Genomic DNA, 26,540 nt, shown 5'->3' with positions numbered 1-26,540 from the left:
CTGGAAGCTAAAATGCAAGTGTTGAGGTCAGCAGTAGTCTGAAAGAACATTGCCCAATTTCATAATGGTAGTCTTTTGCCAGGCTGCCATGTACTATTGTGAAAGAGCAGTCCAATATCTTGAGCCTTGAACGACAAGTGAAAATAAAGAGTTAACTTACCCACGCCAACAGTCAAACAAATGGCCACCTCATACCTCACAAGCTCATGCAGCCTCTCTGTTTGCATCACAGAATTTTTTGAGACTAGGAGTGACTCATCATGTGATCTACCCCTCCATATTTGAAACATCTGATTTATTGTCTTTAGATCTTGTGCTTGTTATCTCCCTCTACTTGACTGGGTGGGTTGTGCAGCTAACCTGTTGAGTAGTTGATCTGTGGGACAGCTTGAGGTATCTGGTTTCACACATGCATTGGCTCACTAGTGCTTGTGAGGTCATAAGATGATTAACGCATGTTCGTAGCTATGTCACTGTTTTAGACTCCTGTTGAAAAAAGTCAGATTCTTAAAGCATGTGGAACCTTATTTGGAAATCTGCTCCTCAGCATTAAATAACTGAGACCTTCATATTCATACTGCCATTGCTTTCCAATGACATTTGCCATAATAACCATTTCTCTATAACTACTGAAAATATATTTTCTTTATTGCATTTCTGCCTGTATGCTGCAGGTGTCAAATTAAAAGCACCAAAGTTAGCGCTTTTTACATCATAGTCCATGCTACTGACTGGATTAACATTAGGAAACACCATGAATGCCTTTCCACTTAGTGAAGTGTCAGTAGACATTGTTTACAGCTGAATGGATTTTGCAGATTGCGAAAAGTGGTGGAAGCCACTTGGTTCATGAGCATGATGGCGCTTGTTCTTCCTCTTGATGGCCTCGTGTGGTAATTTCAGATTAAGCTGATATAAGTTTTCCTTCTGATTGGTGTCAAAGTTGTGTTGTTCTGGCTGGACAACTTGTTCCTGCCTAAATTGCTCATTTTCGTTTGCCAACTGAAGTGCTTTCTCTTATTTCTGCTCAGTTGAGCTGAAACTCTATTTCTTTCCCTCTCCTACCTTTGAGCTTGCCTTTACCCTCTATCCCCACCCTTGCACTGTCTTGCCTCTCTAGCCTGCTGCTCAACCTTCTCTCTCTTTGAAAAGTGGGATGGCAACACAACCTCTGCACCCCATCCTTTTGGTGGATTCACTTGCATATTTTTGGCATTACCTCTCTAGATTAGGTCTAACTGCAATGGCTGATATCTAAGTGCTCTTTTGTCCCTTTTCTGTCTCATCAGTCAATTTTTTTTATTCGTTTCATGGGACATGGGTGTCGCTGGCTAAGCCAGCATTTATTGCCCAGGAGAAGGCGGTGGTGAACTGCCACAGTCCGTGTGGGGTTGTTGCACCCACAGTGCCATTAGGAAGGGAGTTCCAGGATTTTGACCCAGCAACAGTGAAGGAATGGCAATATAGTTCCAAGTCAGGATGGTGTGTGGCTTGGAGGGGAACATGCAGGTGGTGGTGTTCCCATGCATTTGCTGCCCTTGTCCTTCTAGGTGGTAGATGTTGCAGGTTTAGAAGGTGCTGCCTGAGTAGCCTTGGTGCGTTGCTGTAGTGCATCTTGTAAATGGTACACACTGCTGCCACTGTGCGTCGGTGGCGGAGGGAGAGAATGTTTGTGGATGGGGTGCCAATCAAGCGGGCTGCTTTGTCCTGGATGGTGTCTAGCTTCTTGAGTGTTGTTGGAGCTGCACCCATCCAGGCAAGTGGAGAAATTCTATCACACTCCTGACTTGTGCCTTGTAGATGGTGGATTTGCTTTGGGGAGTCAGGAGGTGAGTTACTCGCCGCAGGATTCCTAGCCTCTGACCTGCTCTTGTAGCCATGGTATTTCTCTGGCTACTCCAGTTCAGTTTCTGGTCAACGGTAACCCCTAGGATGATAGTGGGAGATTCAGCGATGGTAATGCTGTTGAATGTCATGGGACGATGGTTAGATTCTCTCTTGTTGGAGATGGTCATTGCTTGGCACTTATGTGGCACGGATGTTACTTGTCACTTATCAGCCCAAGCCTGGATGTTCAGGTTTTGTTACATTTCAACACTGACTGCTTCAGTATCTGAGGAGTCGCGCATGGTGCTGAACATTGTGCAATCATCAGCGAACATCCCCACTTCTGACCTTTATGGTTGAAGGAAGGTCATTGAAGAAGCAGCTGAAGATGATCGGGCCCAGGAAACTACCCTGAGGAACGCCTGCAGTGATGTCCTGGAGCTCAGATGATTGACCTCTAATAACCATAACCATCTTTCTTTGCACTAGGTATGACTCCAACCAGTAGAGAGTTTTCCCCCGATTCCCATTGACTCCAGTTTTGCTAGGGCTCCTTGATGTCACGGGCAGTCACTCTCACGTCACCTCGAGTTCAGCTCTTTTGTTCATGTTTGAACCAAGGCTGTAATGAGGTCAGGAGTTGAGTAGTCCTGGCGGAACCCAAACTGAGCGTCACTGAGCAGGTTATTGCTAAGCAACTGTTGCTTGATAGCACTGTCGATGACACCTTCCATCACTTTACTGATAATCGAGAGTAGACTGATGGGGCGGTAATTGGTCGGGTTGAATGTGTCCTGCTTTTTGTGTATAGGACATACCTGGGCAATTTTTCACATTGCTGGGTAGATGCCAGTGTTGTAGCTGTACTGGAACAGCTTGGCTAAGGGCACGGCAAGTTCTGGAGCACAGGTCTTCAGTAATATTGCCAGAATGTTGTCAGGGCCCATAGCCTTTGCAGTATCCAGTGCCTTCAGTCGTTTTCAAAATATCATGCAATGTCATGCAAGGCCCCCACCTGCCAAGAATGAGGCACATTAATTTTGTAATGAACATTGATTTTAAGCTGCTACTGGAGTGAAGAAAGGACTTGTTAAACAGATGAGCCGTGCTGAAAAGACATTTGCGTATTAACAGACAGCGTTTGGAAGGACAAAGCAGCCATCCCTGACGTTCAACCCACAATGGACTTTTGAACACCAAGTGTTGAAGGTGGGGGAGCTCGCATTCCAGGTTGACTGCTAAGATGGCTGAGTACACAAACGGACATGGTCAAACCAGCTACTCACAGACTAACCTGGGCAACCTGAGTTTTTTGAATTTGTGCAAACCGGTTGGGTAGAAAGCAGAATGCTCCTGGACTGAAGATCTCTCCTGGCTGGCTCGCCATAGCCTCTTCTGTCTGCCTGCTCCCATCTCTTTCTCACCAAACTCTAAATCCACTGAAGGCGCATGAACCCCAAGAGAAAAAAGTCTCCGACAGCGAACAAGCATTCAGAAGAATGCTGGGCCCCAACAAAAAGCAAGATCTACCTACAATCAAGGATTCTACAGTGAGCACGAAGAACTGTAACAAAAACTCTTCAGATATTGCCTCAAACTTTTCCACTTTATTTTTCTTTTCTGTCTCTATTTGCATGTGTGTATCGTGTATGCATGCTAGCGTGGGCGCGTCGTGTATCCAAAGGTGTTAACCGAATTAGAGTTTAAGTTTAATAAATTTCAACTTTTCTTTAAACCTAAGCAAGCCTGTTTGTGCTGGTTTCTTTGCCTTGTAGTTGGAAAGCAGTGAACAAGAATTCACCAATGGGGAGCTCAAAACACGGTGTGTTTAAAAATAAAACCCTCTTACAGTAAGACCAGGCTGAAAGGGAACCCTGTACACCCCTCTCACCTGGTTGTAACAGCGGAGTAAATCGAATTGGCTTAAGACTGTCATCTGTGATGCTGGGACTTCAGGAGGAAGTCAAGCTGGATCATCCACTCGGCACTTCTGGCTGAAGATTGTGGCAAATGCTTCAGCCTTATCTTTTGCACTGATATGCTGGGCTGCCCCTCATTGAGGATGGGGATATTTGTGGAGCTGCTGCCTCCTGTTAATGGTTTATCTGTCCACCACCATTCATGACTGGATGTGGTAGGACTGCAGAGCTTGGATCTGAGCTGTTGGTTGTGGGGTCGCTTAGCTCCATCGCATGTTGCTTACGCTGTTTGGCACGCAAGTAATCCTGGGTTGTAGCTTCACCAAGTTGACACCATTTTGAGGTAAGCCTGGTAGCCTGGTGCTGCTCCTGGCGTGTCCTCCTGCACTCTTCATTGAACCAGGGTTGATCACCTGGCTTGATGGTAATGGTAGATTGGGGGATATGCCAGGCCATGAGGTTACAGATTGTGGTTGAGTACAATTCTGCTACTGATGGTCCACAGCGCCTCATGGGTGTGCCCAGTTTTGCATAGCTAGATCAGTTCGAAATCTCTCCCATTTAGCACGGTGGTAGTGCCACACAACACGATGGAGGGAATCCTCAGTGTGAAGACCGGACTTCGTCTCCACAAGAATTGTGCAGTGGTCACTCCTACCAATACTGTCATGGACAGATGCATCTACGGCAGGCAGATTGGTGAGGATGAGGTCAAGTATGGTTTTCTCTTGGTTCTGTCCCCACGTGCCACAGACCCAGTGTAGCAGCTATCTCCTTTAGGGCTCGGTCACTAGTGGTGCTACCGAACCACTCTTGGTGATGGACATTGAAGTCCCCCACCCAAAGTACATTCTGCACCCTTGACCCCCTCAGTGCTTTCTCCAAGTGTTGGTCAACATGGATGAGTACTGATTCATCAGCTGAGGAGGGTGGCGGTAGGTGGTGATCAGTAGGTTTCCTTACCCATGTTTGACCTGATGTCATGAGACTTCATGGGGTCTGGAGTCGATGTTGAGGACTCCCAAGGCAACTCCTTCTGACTGTATACCACTGTGCCGCCACCTCTGCTGGGTCTGTCCTGTCGGTAGTACAGGACATACCTGGGGATGGTGGTGGTGTCTGGGACATTGTCTGTCAGGTATGATTCTGAGAGTATGACTATGTCAGGCTGTTGCTTGACTAGTCTGTGGGATAGTGCTCTCAATTTTAGCACAAGCCCCCAGATGTTGGTAAGGAGGACTTTGCAGGGTCCACAGGGCTGGGTTTGCCAGTGCCGAGGTCAATGTCAGGCGGTCCATCTGGTTTCATTCCTTATTGACTTCGTGGAGGTTGGATGCAACTGAGTGGCTTGCTAGGCCATTTCAGAGGGCATTCAACCACATTAGTTTAGTTTAGAGATACAGCACTGAAACAGGCCCTTCGGCCCACCGAGTCTGTGCCGACCATCAACCGCCCATTTATACTAATCCGACACTAATTCCATATTCCTACCTCATTCCCGCCTGTCCCTATATTTCCCTACCACCTACCTATACTAGGGGCAATTGCTAATGGCCAATTTGCCTATCAACCTGCAAGTCTTTGGCATGTGGGAGGAAACCAGAGCACCCGGAGGAAACCCACGCGGTCACAGGGAGAACTTGCAAACTCCACACAGGCAGTACCCAGAATTGAACCCGGGTCGCTGGAGCTGTGAGGCTGTGGTGCTAACCACTGCGCCACTGTGCCGCCCATTGCTGTGGATCTGGAGTCGCATGTAGGTCAGACTAGGTAAGGACAGCAGATTTCCTTCCCTAAAGGACATAGTCAATCTAATATTCCTCCTGTGAAGATATGAAAATTGAACAAAAATGTGTCAATTAAATAGAGCAGGTATAGACCCACTAGCCCATTCATCTTTCCCACCCAAACATGGCGCAACCAATGTTCACTGTGTTCATCCTCCCAAGTTATGCAATCTTCTGGGAGAAGGAAATAAAACTGGGTGAAATACTTAGTTTTATTTAGTAAAGATTGGACCTTGTATAATGTGCAGATTGTATTTGCACTTTTATCTCTGTTTGCCCCAGCGATATACCCAGACACCCTATTGGCTTCCCTTGAGGCTTTGGTTGTGCCCTTCAAATTTTTTATGGCCCTTTGGTTCCTCTCAGTCCCCACAGAATACGTAAGCTTCAAATTACCCAAAGCCAGATGCATCATGCTGCATTTATTCACATTGAAGGGCATCCGACACACACTGACCCATTACTCCCTTGTTTCATATGTAACCTATTTATTTCAGCTGCATTCCTAACACTTGTATTGCATAATCAGCAAGTTGAAATATTATTACCTCGATGCCTTCATCCAATTCATTAATTTTGTGAAGAGCAAAAGTTCCAATACGGATCCCTCCACTTGTGCCTAGACTCTGTATTGAGCTCCTTCCATTAATTACCACTGTTCTACCAATGGGAATTGAATCAATTTGCTATCCAGCATAGAATCTGTTCATCAGTCCCACAGGCAAAATGTCTTAACAGCCTACTGTGCAGCACTTTATCAAAGGCTTCCAGAAAAATGAGATACACAATATCTGGACTATCATCATCCTCCAAGTTGGTTTTTTTTTGGAATATGTGACCATCTCTAACCATCTGTTAAGGATGACGTGAGTTTTCAGGATTGATTATTTTGTTTCTTTTGGGTTTGGCCTTGACGAATTCCTTGGTTTTTAATTGCAAGCTTGTTCTCTTGGTTGAAGCTTTCATATATTTAGAAAATTATGGGGTAAGAATAAAGTTCCTGAAATCCTCTCAGCAGCAGAGGCTTGTTAATGACTTTGTCAAGTTTTCAGTAACATTACAAACTGTTACTTTGCTAATGTTTTAGTTAGCTAAATGCCATGGCTGTCCACTTCCTGAAAATTAAATGCTTGTATGAATCTTTTATTTCCACTTGACATTTGGAAGTGTATGTTTATCATCTTGTAATAGAAATTAAATACTATAATTAATTACTGTTTAGACAATGCAGTACAAAACTGATCAAATCGTTAAATGGTTAAGCCTTCAGTTTTTGAACTTTTTCACTGTGCTACTTGGAATCCATCGTTACTTTATTACTTATTGACGTAACCTGTCAGCTGAGTAACTTCAGTTTTTGTGATGTGTAATTTTGGGGACTAAGTTCACATGAAATATCTTCCCTTCTCCCTATTAAATTTGAGAGAAGAGGAAGCATTTTAATTGTTCTGTAGCTTGTAGAATGCTTTCTGGTAACATAAAAAGGAAAACCTTGTTCTGTGACGCATTTTATTGAGGAAATGCTTAGAAAATCTTGGTGCTTATTGGAGAGTGACCACATTTATCCCCCTCTTTGTTACAGGTGCAGGTTACGTGCATGTTCCCAGTTGGGTATGGGTTGCTGCTGGTCTCCTAAACTTTACAGCCTATACGCTAGGTCAGTGGTTCTCAAACTTTTTTGATTGAAGAGCCCCTTTTCAAATGGATTAGTAATTGTGGAACGCCCATTTAAGTTATAGTACTGTATAATGCTCATATATGAAAGTGTTGTATGTAAATAGTGTTTTAGTAATGCTTTTAAGCAAACCTACAGATATTAGCGAGATTGTTATGCCTGCTTACTTCAGAGTGTATATTCTTGGCAGGAGACTGGAGAGAGCAGGAGCGCTGAGTAAGCACAGCAGAGTGCTGGAGCCTGGGGTTGGGGTGGAGGTGCGGGGTAGAAGCAACGGAGCACAAGAAGAGCAGGAGCACTGTGGGAGCAGGGCACTTCTCTGGCTGCTGCCCACTTGCTTACTTTTGACCACGGCACCCTGGGCAATTGCCCATGTCACCCATTTGTAAGGCCAGCCCCATGTTGCAGTCCCCGGAAGGTGTCCATGGACCCCAGTTTTAAGACATTTGTGCTAGGTGATTCTGCATTCTGTTTAGATTGATAACTTATTAAATATCATGATTTTGAAAAATATTGAGCATATGCTGGGAGTTATATTTTAGTTGTGACTGTAATCATCCTGGAATGTGAAAATAACACCCATCTTCTTCTCTCTACTACCAACCATCACCTTAAAACTGCTCTCCCATGCTGCTTTCAACATCACCTCCAAGTGGGAGGAGCTTAAGGACTTAATTGTCACTAAAATTGAGTTCATCCATTCAGCTGCCCCTGCTGCATCTCTCCTTTCCACTTGCCCACCAAGTCAAACTTCTCCAAATGTTCTCCTTCCCTAGCCCTGGAACTCTCCTCTTTGTCAGTTTCCTTCCTATCTACCCTCATTCCCTCTCTGAACTCATCTTGTCCATGAGATGGTCTCCTTTCATGTCCTTAATCCCACTAAACTGCTGATCGCCCAACTTCCCTTTCTGCCTTCCACTCTGGGCTCTGTTATTCCAGTCACACACCAATCTGGTTTGTATTTTAACTTCCCTATGAGGTGCACTCAGTTGTATGAAACTGCTGCAAAATAATTCAAGAAGGCACACCATCACCACTTCAAGTGCAATAAACACTGGCCTTGCTAGCAATGCTCACATCCCAAAAATGAATTGTTAAGAGAGAATAGGATGGTGGAGGAAAAAAATTAAGATGTTGAATAGTCTTGTAGATCCTTGAACTTGGAGTTTAAGAAGTGACCTAGTTGAGATATATAAGATGATCAAAAGGAGTTAATATGGTAGCAAGAAATTATTTTTTCTGGTGGGGAAGTCCAGAACTTGGGGGTATTACCTTAAAATTAGAGCTAAGCCAATCAAGGGTGATATCAGAAAGCACTTCTCTCCACAAAGGGTAGTGGAAATCTGAAACACTCTCTCCTCCAAAAAGCTGTTGAGGCTGGCTCAGTTGAAAATTTCAAAACTGAAATTGATACATTTTTGTTTGGCAAGGGTTTTAAGGATTACAGAGGCGGGTTGGTGGAGTCAATACAGATCAGCCATTATTTATTCGAATGGTGGAACAGGCTCGAGGGGCTGAATGGCCTACTCCTGTTCCAGTGTTGCTAGGATTAACACTTTATTAACTTTATTGTTCTTGATGACCTACATTGCCTCCCAGTTAAGCAACGTCTGGATTTTAAAATTCTCATCCTTTTTTCAAATCTCTCCATGGCTTGTGCTCCCTATCTCTGTAACCTTCTTGAGCCCTACAACCCTCCAGGATATCTGTGCTCCTCCAATTCTAGCCTCTTATGCATCCCTGATTTTAATTGCTCCATCATTGACTGCTGTGCCTTCAGCTGCCAAGCTCCTAAGCTCTAGAATTCATTTTAAACTTCTCGGCTTCTGTGCCTCACTTTTCTCATTTTAAGATGCTTCTTAAAACCTACCTCTTTGCCCAACCTTTTGGTCATCTGACCTAATATCTCCTAATGTGGCTTGGTGTCATATTTTGTTTTCTAAAGCCCCTGTGAAGCACTTTGGAATGTTCTGCTAAAGATGCTGTATAAATACAAGTTGTTCTTGTCATGTGGACTGTGCATCTCTGGATATGACTTTCTTTTCCTAACCAGATATTTCCATAACCCAATGAGGAAGGCATTTACAACAATGGCTTTTGTACATGGATAGCAGAAATATAAATATATGGTTATAAAACGAAGATTTTTTTTGGGGGGGGTGGGGGAAATACTATGGTGACTCTAACATGAAGCTTAATCTCTGTCAATTTTCTACAGATGGGGTTGATGGGAAGCAAGCTCGGCGGACCAACTCCAGTACTCCACTTGGAGAACTTTTTGACCATGGTTTGGACAGTTGGGCGTGTATATTTTTTGTTGTCACCGTCTATTCCATCTTTGGACGCGGGGAAGCAGGTGTCAGCGTCCTTACGCTTTTTTTCATTCTGTGGGTGGTGCTGTTTTCCTTCATACTTTCCCACTGGGAGAAGTATAATACTGGAGTTCTTTTCCTTCCTTGGGGATATGACATTAGCCAAGTGGTAAGTCACTTTAAAAAATAATACTTCAATTTATGTAGCAGCTTGTCATGGTGAAATGTCACAAAGTGCTTCATGTAGTGAATGCTTTTGGTGCGCCTTAATTATTGTGTAAGGCAATGCATAGCAGCCGTCTCTATGCGTTAAGTTGCCAATTGAAGTCCATTGATTTTTGACGCCTTTTTAAAAACTGGCAACAAACTTTATTGAATGAAAATAAAATAACATCCATCAGCACAAGTGATGCTGTAATCTGCATTAAACTTTTTTTCTCAGCCAAATGTAACTATCAGCTACATTCGCAATGAGTTAGCTACTTTAGAAGATTTATAAGCACCAGTAATTCTTAATATTGATGATCAGTATCTGTATCTCTGAATTCTTTTGCTCTCTACCCATTCAGACATTTGAGTATGTGGCCTCCTTATCCTTCCTAATAAAATGAACCACCTCACACTTAGCTATATTGAGATTCATTCATTTTCTAATTACTTGTCCATTTTGCAAGCTTATTAATATCTTATATTTTGTCACTACTTCCTTTGTGTTAGTCACACATCTCAGTTTGGTGTCATCTGCAAATTTTAGAACCATAGAAACCAAAGAACCATAGAAACGTTATGGCACAAAAAGAGGCCATTCAGCCCATCATGTCTGTGCTGGTTGAGAAAACTAGCCGTCCAAACTAATCCCACCATCCAGCACCTGGTCTGTAGCCTTGCAGGTTACAGCTTTTCAGGTGCAGGTCCAGGCACCTTTTTAAATGAGTTGAGGGTTTCTGCCTCCACTGATCCGGGCAGTGAATTCTAGACACCCACCGCCCTCTGGGTGGAAAAAGGTTTTTTTCCTCATGTCCCCTCTAATCCTCCTACCCATCACCTTAAATCTGTGCCCCTTGGTAATTGATCCCTCCGCTAGGGGAAACAGTCCTTCCTGTCTACTCTATCTAGGTCCCACATAATTTTGTGTACCTCACTTCAGTCACCCCTCAGCCTCCTCTGTTCTAAGGAAAACAACCCCAGTCTATCCAATCTTTCCTCATTGCTGAAATTTTCAAGCCCTGGCAACATTCTTGTAAATCTCCTCTGGACTCTCTCCAGAGCAATTATGTCCTTCCTGTAATGTGGCGACCAGAACTCTGTGCAATACTCCAGCTGTGGCCTAACCAGCATTTTATACAGTTCCAGCATTACATCACTGCTTTCGGATTCTATATCTCGGCCAATTAAGGAAAGCATTCCACTTGCCGCCTTCACTTTATCTACCTGTTCTGCTACCTGTGGACGTGCACACCTAGGGGCGTCTCCTCCTCTATCCCTCCTCAATATCCTCTCATTTATTGTGTATTCCCTTGCTTTGTTTTCCCTCCCCAAATGCATTACCTCACACTTCACCGGATTGAATTCCATTTGCCATTTTTCCACCCACTCAACCAAACCATTGATATCATTCTGGAGTCTGCAGCTATCCTCTGCACCGTCAACTACATGACCAATTTTTGTGTCATTTGCACATTTCTCAATCATGCCTCCCACATTTAAGTCCAATATATACCACAAACCGCAAGGGACCCAACACTGAGCCCTGTGGAACGCCACGGTAAACGGTTTTCCATTTGCAAAATCATCCGTCAACCATTATCCTTTGTTTCCTGTTACTGATCCAATTTTGGATCCAACTTGTCACATTCCCCTGTATCCCATGAGCTTTTACTTTTCTGACCAGTCTGTCATGGGGGACCTTGTCAAATGCTTTACTAAAATCCATGTAGACAAAATCTACTGCACAATCATCTGAGCTCCAGGACATCACTGCAGGAGTTCCTCAGGGTAGTGTCCTAGGCCCAACCATCTTCAGCTGCTTCATCAATGACCTTCCTTCAATCATAAGGTCAGAAGTGGGGATGTTCGCTGATGATTGCACAATGTTCAGCACCATTCGTCACTCCTCAGATACTGCAGCAGTCCATGTAGAAATGCAGCAAGACCTGGACAATATCCAGGCTTGGGCTGATAAGTGGCAAGTAACATTTGCGCCACACAAGTGCCAGGCAATTACCATCTCCAACAAAAGAGAATCTAACCATCTCCCCTTGACATTCAACGGCATAACCATCACTGAATCCCCCACTATCAACATCCTGGGGGGTTACCATTGACCGGAAACTGAACTGGAGTAACCATATAAATACCGTGGCTACAAGAGCAGGTCAGAGGCTAGGAATCCTGAGACTAGTAACTCACCTCTTGACTCCCCAAAGCCTGTCCACCATCTACAAGGCACAGGTCAGAAGTGTGATGGAATACTCTCCACTTGCCTGGATGGGTGCAGCTCCAACAACACTCAAGAAGCTCGACACCATCCAGGAAAAAGCAGCCCGCTTGATTGGCACCCCATCTACAAACATTCACTCCCTCCACTACTGACGCACAGTGTGTACCATCTACAAGATGCACTACAGCAATGCAGCAAGGCTCCTTGGACAGCACCTTCCAAACCCGCAACCTCTACCAACTAGAAGGACAAGGGCAGCACATACATGGGAACACCACCACCTGCAAGTTCCCCTCCAAGTCACACACCATCTTGACTTGGAACTATATCGGCGTTCCTTCACTGTCGCTGGGCCAAAATCCTGGAACTGCCTTCCTAACAGTACTGTGGGTATACCTACCCCACATGGACTGCAGCGGTTCAAGAAGGCAGCTCACCACCACCTTCTCAAGGGCAATTAGGAATGGGCAATAAATGTTGGCCTGGCCAGCGACACACACATCCCATGAAAGAATTTAAAAAAAAAAGCTACCCTCATCAATTCTCCTTGTTACTTCCTCAAAAAATTCAGTCAAATTATTAAGACACAACCTTCCCTTAACAAATCCATGCTGACCAGCCCTGACTAATCTGTGCCTTTCTAAGTGTCAGTTTATCCTATATCTCAGAATTGATTCTAATAATTTGCCACCAAGGTCAGACTTACTGGCCTATAATTATTTGGCCTATCGTTCACCCCCTTTTTAAATAATGGTACAATGCTTGCAGACTTCCAATCCTCTGGTACCTCGCCTGTATCTTGAGGATTTGAAAATAATCCTCAGAGCATCTGCTATTTCCTCCATGGCCTCTGTTAACAGCCTGGGATACAATCCATCTGGCCGTGTTGATTTATTCACTTTCAAGGATGTCAGACCCTCTAGTACTTCCCCTCTCATTATGCTAATCATAGCTAATATTTCACCCCTCCTCCTTAACCACAATATCCGCATCATCCCTCTCCTTTGTGAAGTACTCATTAAGAACCCTGCCCACATCTTCTGCATCCATGCATAAGTTCCCTTATACAGCTCTGCTAGGCCTTCCTTTCCTTAGTTATCCTCTTGCTCTTAATGTACTGTTAAAACATCTTTAGGTTTTCCTTGATTTTACCTGCCAATATTTTTTCATGTCCTCCCTTTGCTTTCCTAATTTCCTTTTTTTTACTTCATCCCTGCACTCTGTACTCCTCAAGGCTTTTTAAAGTAGTATGTTTTTTCTGACTGTCACAAGCTTGCTTTCTTCTGCTTTATCCTGCCCTGTATGCTTCTAGGTAACCAGGGGCTCTAGATTTGGCAGTACCACACTTTTTCTTTGTGGGGATATGTCTACACTGTGCCTGTAGAATCACGCTTTTGAATGGCTCCCGCTGGTTTGTCACTGATTTTCCTTCAAGTAGCTGTATCCAGTCTACTTTTGCCAGATCACCCCTCAGCTTCAATTTTGAAATTGTTTGTGATTCTGGAGTCCAAATCATTAATGTAAATTGTGAATGACCCAGCATCAATCCCCAAATACACCATTTACTAGTCTGACTAGGTACCCTTAACCCCTTCTGTCTCTCTTCAGTGACCTGGAATTTGCAGAGTTTTTGACAGCAAATTGTTGGTGTTGAATCTCATTATTCCTTTGAATCTGACTGCAACTTCAGGATTTAGTGCAAGTGCAGATTGGCATGGAAATCCTCAAGTTGCGGTCTGTAACTTTCAGTCCTGCCACGGGCTGCTCTGTGGACTCCTCCCCCTTAGCCCCTCACCCAGCCGGCAATCAGTGAAATCAGTTGATTTGGCTAGGACTTCCCCCTTTCAGTGCTCCTTTCAGAAACCCCATAAAAAGTTATGCCTTGTTAAATGAGGTATAACTCTGTTTTTAACAGCAATCTGAGTAATATACTGCTGAATAACCAACCTGGCCCTGACCAGATAATTTTATATTTATGGAATGTTAAATGTCTCTATTATGATTAATTACTAGATTTAAAAATTTTTTTAAAATTTTGTTCATGATATTTCAGCTTCCAGAAGGCTGAGGGGAGATCTGATTGAAATGTACAAAATTTTGAGGGGCCTGGATAGAGTGGAGGTGAAGGGCCTATTCACCTTAGCAGACTATGACTAGGAGCCATAGGTTTAAAGTGATTGGTAGAAAAATTAGAGGGGAGATGAGGAAAAACTTTTTCACCCAGAAGGTGATGAGGGTCTGGAACTCTGCCTGAAAGGGTAGTTGAGGCAGAAACTCTCAACTCTTTCAAAAGGAGTCTGGCTATGCACCTCAAATGCTGTAATCTGCATGGCTATGGGCCAAATGCTGTAAAGTGGGATTAGAATAGGTGGATTGGCACAGGCACAATGGGCCAAGTGGCCTCTTTCTGTCCCTTAAGCTTTCTATGATTCTAATTAACCTCGTGTGTTTGTCCCAATCTTTATTTTGCTTTCATTTTAAAAAAAAAAGTGACTTGATTATTCATGCTTTGCATTTCCTGTTGACTATGAGAGAATTATTTAATTTGACTGGCTGCTTGGACAGCTTGATGACATCACTGCAGCTCATCACTGGGAATCCCCATTAAACTATGCTGCAATCAAATGCATGGCAAGAGGTGAGGTTCTCGCCAGAGATTGCCATATCTCTGCGCGAGACTTTCTTTGAGATCAGCAGTGAGCATCCTTGCTTCACTGCTGACCGCAAAAACCAGGCCACTAAAATCATTTTATCTTTGCTTGCATACCTCTACTTATTTCCTTCAGTTCCGAAAACAGTGATCTTTAGGTTTGACACTTTGTTGAAAACAGGTGAGTGCCCATAATGAGATAGTGACCTTGAAGGGCACTGTCTGGATTCACTGTCTGTTCTTCTGAAACAGTTGAGTAAGACTCCAGTGCTGTTTCGATTAAATGTCAGTCTTTGCTTTTAAAATTAAAATATTTTAATGAAGACCAAACTGCAACACCACAGGATATTTATTTTTATCCTATAAAATGTCAATTTTTTTTTTTAATGTGCAAAGATGCACTTATAAATTATAATTCCTGTCAGCTGTAATCGTAATGTTTGCAGTGTGGAAAGTCTAAGAAGATATACATTTTATATGCTCAAGATGCAACTTTAATATGCCAGTTAATGATATTTGTTACATTTACCTCGTTGAATAGTAGATTCCATATGGTTAGCATTTTTATACTTGCCACCTTTTCAATACTGTCAAGATCAAATCATTTACAGTGCTGCTGCTTTAGAGATGGTTAGGAATGTTCAGCTAATTACGAAATGATTTCGATATTACAAATCTCTTGAAGACAGCCACTTATGAGTACAGAGCATTGCAGTAAAACAGACCACAAATAGAAGCAACAAAAAACTTACCCCTCTTTATTTCTTCCAGACCATTTCAATTGTATACATCATAACTGCTATAGTAGGCGTTGAAGCTTGGTATGGACCCATCTTCCTTAATTTCCAGTACAGAGATCTCTTCAGTATCATGATTCTGAGTATGTATCTTCAATTAAATATAAGTGTTATCGGTGTGAAAACAATATTAAAAAGGCTGCAATAAAAACAAGAAATGCTGGAAATACTCAGGTCTGGCAGCATCTGTGGAGAGAGAAGCAGAGTTAACGTTTCGGGTCAGTGACCCTTGTTCGGAACTGGCTGCGTTTACTGACAGTGCTACCACTAGGTGGCGCTGTAGGGGCACATGCGCAAATGCAGCCTGTGCCACTAAAACGTCACCGTCTGCGACGTCAGGCAGCTGCCAGTACTAAAGATGGCACTGCTCAAATAATCTCAAAGGCAACCAAAACGCATGGCAGCACACAATGGCTGGAGGGAGGGAGCGGGCAGGAGGAGCGAGTGGGCGGTGGGGACCACCAAGGTCTTCGGCTGCGCTCTCCCTGCTTCTCCCACCCCCGCTCTCTGCCTGCATTACGATGATGTCATCTGCACATGCGCCAACTAGTCCTGGCAATGCGGAATGCAGCGCATGCACAGAGAGTAGGAGCTAGTCTGCGCAGGTGCAGTCTGATGACGTCAGCTGTGGGCTGCGTTGTCAATCACTTTGTATTGACAATTCATAAAACTTGTGAAGTTGTGCCTCTGCTTCATGTAGGTTTGCATCTGTAGTTCTCCACAGGGTGTGCTCTTGATCTCCGTGCAACTGTCAAAGGACAGTCAGTTGCATTCTTTCAGTCTGGGTGGGAGAGTGTTACCATCTTGTCCTTATGACTCAGGGATGGTGCATAGACCTGTAAAAGGAGTGGCTTTAAAAATTCCATAAAAATTAAATTCTGAATAAAGGACTCTTATAACCATACATAAAAACAGTAAATGCTGAACTCTTCTGATGGAAGGTCATCCACCTGAAACGTTAAGTCTGTTTCTTTCTCTCTGCATAGATGCTACCTGATCTGAGCATTTCTAGCATTTTCTGTTTTTATTTCAGATTTCCAGCATCCGCAGCATTTTGCCTTTGTTCTTTTTGCGATATCCTTTTTGACTAGCAACTTATGCTGAAGAGAAAAGTCTGCCATACATAGACAAAACTGAGATAGGCTAAGGAGAATTGTATTTTTTGTAGGGAATGGAGTGTTCCAAATTCACGCTTCCTTAAGTCTCTGCGATATCCCATTTCTCTGTTTAGCATGTAGGTAATATGTGAAGTAGTGTTTTTAAAACTTACTTTAGATTGTTGTCAGCTTTTGGATTCCAAATGTTAGCCAATCATCATGGCCAACTTTGACCTAGTTTTTTTTTTGTTGAAGCAATCAGGTCAAACTTCCACATTCTTATCTTTGGGGCAAGTCTTCAGACAATTATAGAAGGAATTTTACTCGTACAGGTCCCAAGTTGAACATTACCACGAAGATGAGGTTGGAACCCAAAAATAGACCAAGTGCATTATTGGAATTTAAATTTAAAAACAATATGTTAAACAATATTGTTAACATGTTAAATACTACATAGGTAAAATAAAAGTTGAGATAGTAAATAGGTGATACACAATGACAAAAATACAAGTCAGAAATTATTAAAAATCTGGCCCAGATTTTGTGGTCAGCGGCAAAGCAACCAAGCTTGTTGCTGACCTCGAAGATAGCTGCCCGCAAAGATTTAGTGATCTTTGTGGTGTGGTTTTTCGCTTTCCCAGCTGCAGTTTAAATATATCCCCAAGTGAAGGGGATTTCTGAGTGTAGAGGCAATGATGTCAGCATGTAGGTTAAGCAGTCAATCATATTAAAGTATTCTTACAGCAAACCAGGAAATCAATATTCACTTTCAATTTAAGTTTTCTGATAGCGAGGTAAATGATCGATTGGATTAGGATAGAAGCTAAAATAAAGAGCAACTTAAATTTAAAAAAAAAAAGTGTTCTTTTATAATAATGGAGAAATTTGACATTCCACAAATATAAAATTAGTTTTTCAGTACGAGTAAGGATGTTTAGCTGTAATTATGAAGTTAGTACACCATTTAAAGTCCAGTTACACATTCATCGAGGTGTAACTTTTTCGAGGCTTTTACAAGACTAACAGTGTAAGAGTGGAAGTTCTCGTTAATTCAATAGATTTTCCATTGATTGCACCCTGAAGGTGCCTCAGCAGGAGCAGCAGAGAATCACTGCGAGCAGCTTGTAGATTTCCATATTATTCTGTGCATGTGTGGACTCCAGAAGTTGCTGTCAGTTTCAGAGCAGTACTGACGCTGAACGCTGACAGTTTCTCTGTCATTACCACCACAAAATCCGGGCCTTTAAATTCTATAAATTAGGATTGCCGATCGTGTGAGCTTATAAGTGTATGTCATGGAGCCTCATGAGCCACTTATAGTATTTAAGTCACGTTCCCATTGGTTTTGCTATACGTGATGCTAGTGATACTGATGCACGTTGGTGTTCGGATTTAGGAATTATTCACTAATGAGGCATAAGAAATTCAAACAGGATAAAGCAGAAGATAAGATATCTAACCATGAATAAAACTAAGATGTCTGAGCTTCCTGGGCGAGATTACCAGGACTTGAATGTCAGAACTGGATCCTATAGACTGTGTATACTGCAATGATGTAACTGTTACAGTAGCATAAATTTCTGATATCTCAGTGCAGTATTTGGTTTTTCAACATCACATTTGTGAATTGCAATCTGACAGGGCGAAGATGACATTGGGCTCTAGTTTTATTTATTTTAAAACTTATGTAAAGTAATGTGGGGAAATGTATTACATCTTGTGCTTGGTCATAACTGTATCAAAGCATTGTTTTCATCTTGAACATACCATTTTCCTTTTTTAAGCTATTTGGATATGGAGATTTGTTCAGCCTGTCACTATAAATGTATTAGATTGAAAATATAGCCCAACTACTCTATTGGACATATACTATTGCTTATAAATTGAAAATTATTTAATCTTGTTTTCTAGGCTGTGCCTTTATCATCACATTTCCAGTGAGTTTGTATAATGTTTTCAAGTAAGTATCTAATTTACATAAATTTGAGTTTCCATATTTGTGGGGTTTTGTCAAGTGTTAATATTATAATTTGAACATTTTCTTTTAAATATGTAAATATTTTAAAAGCTATTAATAGTTTGAATACTTGGTGTCATGCACCTTAATCTCAAATTGAAGTCCATTTATCAGCCTAATTTATTCTATATTCAGATATTCTTTGAAATGAATTTGAGGACTTAATTTCCTGCATGTGTTTAACCGAGTAAAGTCATAGACTCATAGAGTCTGTGATTCTAAAAGCTTTTGAGATTAGCTATGAAGATAACATATATATTCTTGGATAATTTGTTGTATCTGCGATCCTTTAGGACAAGTTATTAAACACATTCAAGGGGAGAAATGCCATGGAAACTTAAGTTTTGCAAAATAATATACAATAGTAAAAATTTGTGCAAAACTTTGTGGGCGTGGGGGGGGAAGAGATCATTTTAGAGGTCTGCATTGAGCTGAGAGTTTAGATTTTTGAAGTGTTGTGTGCTGTACTGCATGTTAAAGCATTCTATTATCAACATAGCACTATAAATATTATGTGCATCACCTAGGAAATTTGGATTAACAGGTAGAATTTCATTGTTTTGATTAACTGTGTTATCCTTCATTCTTAGGGCATACAGGTCTAGTACCCTGAAGCACCACTCCTTTTATGAAGCCATGCTGCCGTTCATCTCACCAGTGTTGCTTTTCAGTATTTGTATGCTCTGGGTCTGTACATCACCATACGATGTTATAGAAAAACATCCAAGAATAGTATACTTTTTGGTTGGCACAGCGTTTTCTAATATTACGGTAAGATCTGCACATGCATATTATTAGATTTCTCATGAATGAGGGGAAGATAGAGAGCTGTTCCTTGCTCTGTAAATGTTACTGTTACACTGGTTGTTAAAAGATATTTGACAGCAGCCCAAGATGGCCTGTTATTGAATTTACGTAGCATTCCTTTATTTTATACCCCAAACTGTGGCAGTGCTGGGGTGGCAGTTAATAGATGTAGACCATTCTGTTGCTTCATCACTGGACATTTTGAAGAGGAAATAAACCCGCAGAAACTTTAAATGTACTGTAGTCATGTATTTCCCTCTGGCACATTGAAGGGAAACGTAGGGCAGCACAGTGGCGCAGTGGTTAGTACCGCAGCCTCACAGCTCCAGTGACCCGGGTTCGGTTCTGGGTACTGCCTGTGCGGAGTTTGCAAGTTCTCCCTGTGACCGCGTGGGTTTCTGCCGGGTGCTCCGGTTTCCTCCCACAGCCAAAGCCTTGCAGGTTGATAGGTAAATTGGCCATTGTAAATTGCCCCTAGTGTAGGTAGGGGAAGGAGGGGATGTGGTCGGGAATCTGGGACTAATGTAGGATTAGTATAAATGGGTGGTTGATGGTCAGCACAGACTCGGTGGGCCGGAGGACCTGCTTCAGTGCTGTATTTCTCTGACACTATAGCATTTCTATTTCAGCTTTAATATTGATGGAGTATTTATGAAGTAGTTGTCTATGGCTTCTACCAATCTATAGATGCAGTACTTAGAGTTGTTCATATTTGGATGATTTGGTTCATCAGTTTTTACAAAATGTTTCTCATCAATTAGTCACAATTAGAACCAAAGGAGGTTTGTGATCTTAACTGCCAACTGCATGCATCTTTGGCAACAGTCTCCCTATCCTTTTTATTAATTTTCTGCTTCAGCTTGTGTTTTTCTGCTTCAGGCTGTGGTGCCTCTCTCTTATTTGAGAGGAAAAATAATTCAAAGCATTGTATGAAAGTTGTAGGACTGATGGCAATCATCCTTGCAGTGCTCAGTGAAAAGTTCTCTGAACTTCCTTGGTGCCACAATCCGTTTGCAGTTGAGGATAAGCAAGTGGCACATGCGCACTTGGTATTGAAGTACAACCTTGACTACTGATTTTTGTGTTGTTTAACAGATATATTTTTGAGAGGCTAGGAATTCACTTGCATGATTTATTGAAACGCAGCATATTCAGGTGGTGCACAATTCCAGTTAACCTTGATTGAATTTCAGTATGCTGTTCTATACCCAATAGATGGTTTGGAGTGCTTCATTTGTGCTAACGAGAGATTTGTTCACCATTATCTTACAAACTTTGTTGATATTTGTTAGATATGGTCTACTCAATACTTTGGATGATTCATTCACTTGTTTTAGAACTATTTGCCAGTAGAAAGAATTATCAGCACTCACACAAATATGGATATACACGAATGCTTGTACTTTTTAAATGTTGGATTCTCTTTTTTAATGAAAAGGAAATTCACAGATTTTCTTTACCTGATAAAAAAAATGGTGGTGGTTTGCAGGAAATTTTCCAGCCAATAAGGTCCTTGATGGCAAAAGACATGATTTGCTTTCCATTGTTCATTTAGACAACTGAATCCACATGGAAAATGAGTGTCATTGTCATTGGGTTGTAAGAACAATGGGAAATGTATACCCTGAAAAGAATATTTATCAAGGGCACCAGAATAATTCTTAATCCCTTCACCTGTGCTCCTTATCAAAGAAGCATCTGGAGTTTATGACCCAATTTATGCCTAGAAATGAAGAAAGCCCAAACTTGGCTTGACAAACTGTCCTAAATCAATCAGTTTGAAGAGTATTAGCCTTTACTTTGTGAACCTGCAATTCAAATACGTACAAGTTGCTAGGTAATTAACCCTTCCTTGCCAAATCATGAAAGAAGTCAGACAACAAATTCAACTCCGTTATGTCTCAGTAACGCAACATTATTTCATTTACAGTTAAGATCCATTTGAGATTGATGTACATTGGTTATTAATTTAGGATTAGACTCTTTAGATAGCTGACAAATTAACATTGGACACTTAGTTGATTAAATGGATTTGATACAATTGATGTCACGAGAACAATGTGGTAATTATTCACTAGATTACTTTCAATTTGAGCTTATTCATGTGACTTTTTCTACTGCTGTCACTCGACAAAGCATTTTGAAACAAACCATGAACTCAACCAGGGATAGGCACCAACATGTTGAACCGTGTTGAGAAAATAATTGACGTGGCTACGGACATAAGTGCAATTAATCTGCATCTAAAGTGTATAGCCAACCTAGTGCCATTAAAACAAGTTTTTCCCTGTTTAGTGAGATACCTGGCATTGTTTTGGATTGCACAAGTAGTCAATGTCTGCTTGATGTAGTGGTGCAGAGAATACAGAGAGATGTCCCTTCCCCTCTATTGGTTTCCCTTTCAGTTAGAGCCTGTCTCAAAAAAATAAAGCTTTGAAACCAGGGTCTGTGCACTTAACAGAACATTTGACAAGGCACCTGTTCAGACAAAGGCTCGCACACCTCCCCTACTGGTCCCGCAAACCGCAGACTCCATCACAATATTCAACAATTACTCTTGTTTCTGTAAACTGTAAGAAAGTTTCATTTATACAATGCCTTAATATATCATAACATTTTTGAAGTGCAGTCACAATTGCATATGCAGATGCAGATATAGCAGGCAGTTTGTGCACAAATTCCCACAAAGAGCAAATGAAATGAATGTTATTGGGTAACCTATAAATCTTGGCTAGTACATTGGGAGCATTTCCTGTTGGTTTTCAAATCGTGAAAATATTCGTAAATGTTTTTGGATTATAGAGAAACCCTCTTGTCCTTTTTTATTTCTATGAATATGACTAACTGCTTGTTCTACTTTACAGTGTAAACTCATAGTTTGCCAGATGAGTAGCACTCGCTGTCAGCCCCTTAGCTGCCTTCTCCTGCCATTGGCTGCAGGTGTCATCTTTGAGATCTCTGGTATCCTAGAAGACAAAGAATATTATCTTCTCATTGTTTTGACTACAGTTATAACCCTCGCACATATTCACTATGGAGTATGTGTGGTGAGTAGATTTGAGTTTTTTGCCACATTTTGTATTTCTAGTTATGCAGTAGTTAACTCATTACTGTTAATTGTAGTACATGGTACACAGTGGCTTTAAAGGGCAATTCTGTTAAAGGATAAAGACCCAAAACCTCTTTACCAATGATGATTGTACTGTGTATTTGCAGCATTTCTGTTTTAATTTTAGAATAGATGCTGGATGGCTCAGTGAATTAGCATAATATTGTTAGACTTCTGGAGCTTAGAAGGTATCCAGACTGATGGAATGAAAGTGTTCTCTCTCTTTGCTGCTGTTTGGTGTTGCTTGTTAGCATCACCGGTCATCGAGATGTGGTTCTAATTTTTCTTTTGATTTATCTCCATTTCATCAGCTACGTTTTCATTGCATGGTTGTGTCGCTAAATATTTAGAGCTTTTTTTCCTTTGGGCCAGGATAAACTTTAAAGAAAAAAAAAAATGTGAAGTAATTCCTATGGTTGTGCTTTTGTTCCTGTGACTGTTCTTGTTTTGTCTCTATCTTTGGTTTTCATGTAATGGCTGTGGCTATGTGCATTAGTGAATTAGAAAAAAACATATACTTGTCCCTAGGGAAACAGAATTTTCAAACTGTTACACTGACAAACACAAGTATAACATGATTGCCATGGAAGGGAGACAGGTAAGGGAAACATTCCAAGCATGAGTGACCAAAAATTGAACCAATGAAAATTACTCAATCAGGGTGAATGGGTTAAGAGGTCTAAGTAGTTTCAGAACAGTTCACAATGAAAGAAAAACGCCCCAAATAACCCAAAACACCTTGGAATTGTAAATAGATAAAGGAATTAGATGTGTCACTTTCTCGTAAGTGAAAAAAATCCTCTTTTTGGGAGTACAGTATTTTTATTTTATCTTACATAGGTGAATCAGCTGAGCAAACATTTTCACATTTACGTCTTCTCCCTGAAGAAACCGAATACAGAATGACTAGAGGAGGAACAGAAAATTGGCTTGCAGGCTTCTGAAGTATTGTAAAGAATGACCATCCCAGCAGCCTGTGAATGCTTCAGCCATCACTGCAAACTGTGCCCACCATCAGTAGAAAACAGAAGATTCAGATGGTCCCTTTATAAGTATTAAAATATTGTTTTGTAAGAGATTTGCTGATAAAGGCTTAATAACACAATGAAGTATTTAAATAGACATTAATTGTGCACAAGCAGAGATTGTGTGCAACTGGTTGGCACTGGAGTTTTCTTTTGGAGTGATGATCCCCTCATTAAAGTTCTATTAATACCATTGGAGTTTTCAATAAAGTCGATAGTAACTTGTATCCAAGAAAACAGGCAAATAAACATTTTAACAGACTTCCATTTTACCGGTTCACAACCTAGTCCTTGGGCAATGCGGTTATGTTTTTGTAACTTACTCATTGTAAGTTCTGTCCACATCTTTACTTAAACATGTGTTCTGAAAGACAATTCTGCCTTGCTTATAATATTGGAGACTGAATATTCACTTGCCTTTGCAGCCCAATTGAGCAAAACTGCTGATTTTTGAAATAGCGGGTTTTTTAAAAGATGGAATAGTAATGGAGCTGAGTATATAGGAGTTTGCCACAACTCCTATTAAGCATGCATTTGAAGGCTTTTTTGAGTAAGTAAACTATAGAATTTGCAAGGGGAATTGAAAATGTGAAGTAATTGTTAAACTTTTGATTATCAGAAACAAATCAAAACCTCAAATTGCTGTTTTCACATCTGTTTCAACTTTTCAGTTTTGTGATGGTGAATGCATGCCGATTTTCTACTATAAATTCTAGTTTTCTTTAATGGAGGATTGTGCTTGAATGAAGAGTATATTAAAAGTCTCAGAGCAAAGTATACTTGGAAAGAACAAGCATGACTAGCAGTAATTGTGTTTAGTTTACGAAACACAATTTACAAAACTAGAGGTTTTGTACCTAAACTCTGTTTAGGAAGGGCAATGAATATATTGTGTGTATTTTCACATTTTGGCAATTGCTCTCTGAGTGGGGGCGGGGGGAATGTTCAGACAGTCGTGCTTCATGGTATAAGAATTCATACTTTTTTGAATCTAATTTGATGGATCCTTTCATGTTGAGTACAATTTAGTCAATGGTCTCTTTTCTTTGGAGGTACTGTATCCATTACCAGTGAAGTTTGCCACAATAAAATATTGCAATATTCATTTTCATATTACATCAGTGTAATTTCTGTTCAAAATATAGTTTGGACCAGTAGAATAGTGTCAGTTCTAATATTTTGTTTACTATTCCATACTAACCCTTTTTTGAACTGGCTCCAATTTCAGTTTAAAGCAATTCAACTGGCCCAAATGAATTTACCATCAAATAAAAAGTTTATTTATATTACATCTTCCATGCAATGCTTGTGAGACAGCATACTGCACCAATTTAATTTACAATTCGAAGTTGTTTTGCAGATGTGCACCACAGTTGTATCAATAGTTTGTCTCCAAGCATTAAAAATACTGATTAGACTGTTGTACTAATATTATTACAAAACTTCAAATCCTTTTGATTGACCACTTTAACTACCTGCAGTACTAAAGTGGGGAATTGTGAATATAGTGAAAAGAATCCCACTTGATGTATATTGCCTTTTTGTTGTGCAGTATCTTCCTTCTGTGGAATTATGAGTAATCATGTTTTTATTTATCATTTAATATTTCAACTGTGGTTTGCACATGTTTATTTCTGATATTTTGTACATATGTTGTCATGGACGAGTACCTAAAGTTCAGCTTTGGTGTAATTCATTCTGTTTTAAAGCTGAACTTCAGATCATAAGTAAATCGAAGTGTTCAATTCGACTGTTCGAGTTTCAACCAAAACACATGTTTCAAAGCCCACTTGTCATTCATATTATGTGTCCTATGGAGTGCATTACAGATAGTTTGACTCGGCTATTTTATATTTATTGAAGAGTGCAACTCTATATCCAAATATCATTATTTTTCTTAATTTTCAGCTTTGGTTTTCAGTGCATGTAATTTATCCCTTTTGAATTCATGGAGGTTATTAAATCCTAATAGTGCATTGGTTCAAACCAGGCTGGAGATAGTGGGCTGGCTGATCCAGCAGTGGCCTGTACATTGTAGATGTAGAGAACTGGGATGCAAGACCTTTAAGAAACTTTCGGTATCTAAATGCAAGCAGCACATTCTTCGTCAACTCCAGTAAGGTCTGATTATTTGTGGCTTCAGACATTTACTAAATAATTAATACAGAAAGTAGCTTTAATCAACTGCTGCTTACATAATTACTGTAACATTTGTCAATATTTGTCTTCTACGATAATGTCACTGTCCATGTAGCTGTTTGCAATTCCTTTTTATTTTCCTCTCCATCTTCCATCTTTATTGCCACAAGCATGATTGTGTCCAATGGAACGTTGTTTCTCTCACCACAACTATTAACCAGAGTTAACGTTTCAGCTCTGTGACCTTTCATCAGATCTTTCATTCTGATGAAAGGTCACAGACCTGAAATGCTAACTGTTTATCTCCACAGATACTGCCAGACCTGCTGAGTGTTTCCAGCATTTTCTGTTTTTATGTCAGATTTCCAGCATCTGAAGTTTTTTGCTTTGGTAATTGTTAATTGTTTGGTGTGAAACATTGATGTGTGAACCATCTCAATGGCTTCGAATTGTTGTAGGTGCATGTTCTGTGAATCATTCCCAACCAGCCATTATATTGTACAAAATATGCAGGATGCAATTTTATTCTTGCTGTTAATGAAAAATGGAACTGTTGTCCTATTGATAGGAATAAATCCATGGGTAAGGAAGCTATTTTAAAGTACACTGGGTCCATGATATAACAAGTATACTATGAATTCTGACTTGGAAGATACAAAATTACTGGAGAATGTGCATATTCTCATGTAAATGGGTTCTTCTGTTGCACACTGCACTCAAATTTTCTGGCATTGAGTAAAGAGTGAGGTAGCTTGTGTGTTGAAGTATCACAGGATTTTACTATATTTTATATTAAATTTGCAGTAGTAACCTGAAATATAATTTTCCCCTAAATTGTAAGCTTTAAATAAAAGTTCAATTAATCAGGTGCTGCGTGGAGAAAAATTGTGAACATTGCTGCACTCAGAGGTGACGCGTGTAACTGATTTTTGTTTGTTT

General features: G+C 40.8%; 1 protein-coding gene across 3 annotated transcripts in view; it reads left to right on the top strand.

The window, feature by feature from the left end:
• Window positions 1-24,573, top strand: part of selenoi (selenoprotein I) — a 70,568-nt gene extending 45,995 nt beyond the window's left edge. The window contains exons 1-8 of one of the 3 annotated variants that reach the window (XM_068023738.1): window positions 6,963-7,005; window positions 7,116-7,190; window positions 9,427-9,689; window positions 15,382-15,490; window positions 18,416-18,464; window positions 19,112-19,292; window positions 22,193-22,375; window positions 23,278-24,573. In XM_068023738.1, coding sequence (XP_067879839.1) covers window positions 6,996-7,005; window positions 7,116-7,190; window positions 9,427-9,689; window positions 15,382-15,490; window positions 18,416-18,464; window positions 19,112-19,292; window positions 22,193-22,375; window positions 23,278-23,343 — 936 coding nt within the window. In that variant the 5' untranslated portion in view covers window positions 6,963-6,995 and the 3' untranslated portion in view covers window positions 23,344-24,573. Of the gene's footprint in view, window positions 1-6,962; window positions 7,006-7,115; window positions 7,191-9,426; window positions 9,690-15,381; window positions 15,491-18,415; window positions 18,465-19,111; window positions 19,293-22,192; window positions 22,376-23,277 lie in introns of those variants that run through there. The other 2 variants (XM_068023721.1, XM_068023731.1) reach the window with 2 other exon arrangements.
• The last annotated feature ends 1,967 nt before the right edge of the window (window positions 24,574-26,540 follow it).

This window comes from Heterodontus francisci, chromosome 3 (assembly GCF_036365525.1).
Source record: "Heterodontus francisci isolate sHetFra1 chromosome 3, sHetFra1.hap1, whole genome shotgun sequence".
NCBI classification, from domain to species: domain Eukaryota; kingdom Metazoa; phylum Chordata; class Chondrichthyes; order Heterodontiformes; family Heterodontidae; genus Heterodontus; species Heterodontus francisci.
Note: the sequence above shows the minus strand (reverse complement) of the source record. Positions and strands in the feature narration are given on the sequence as shown.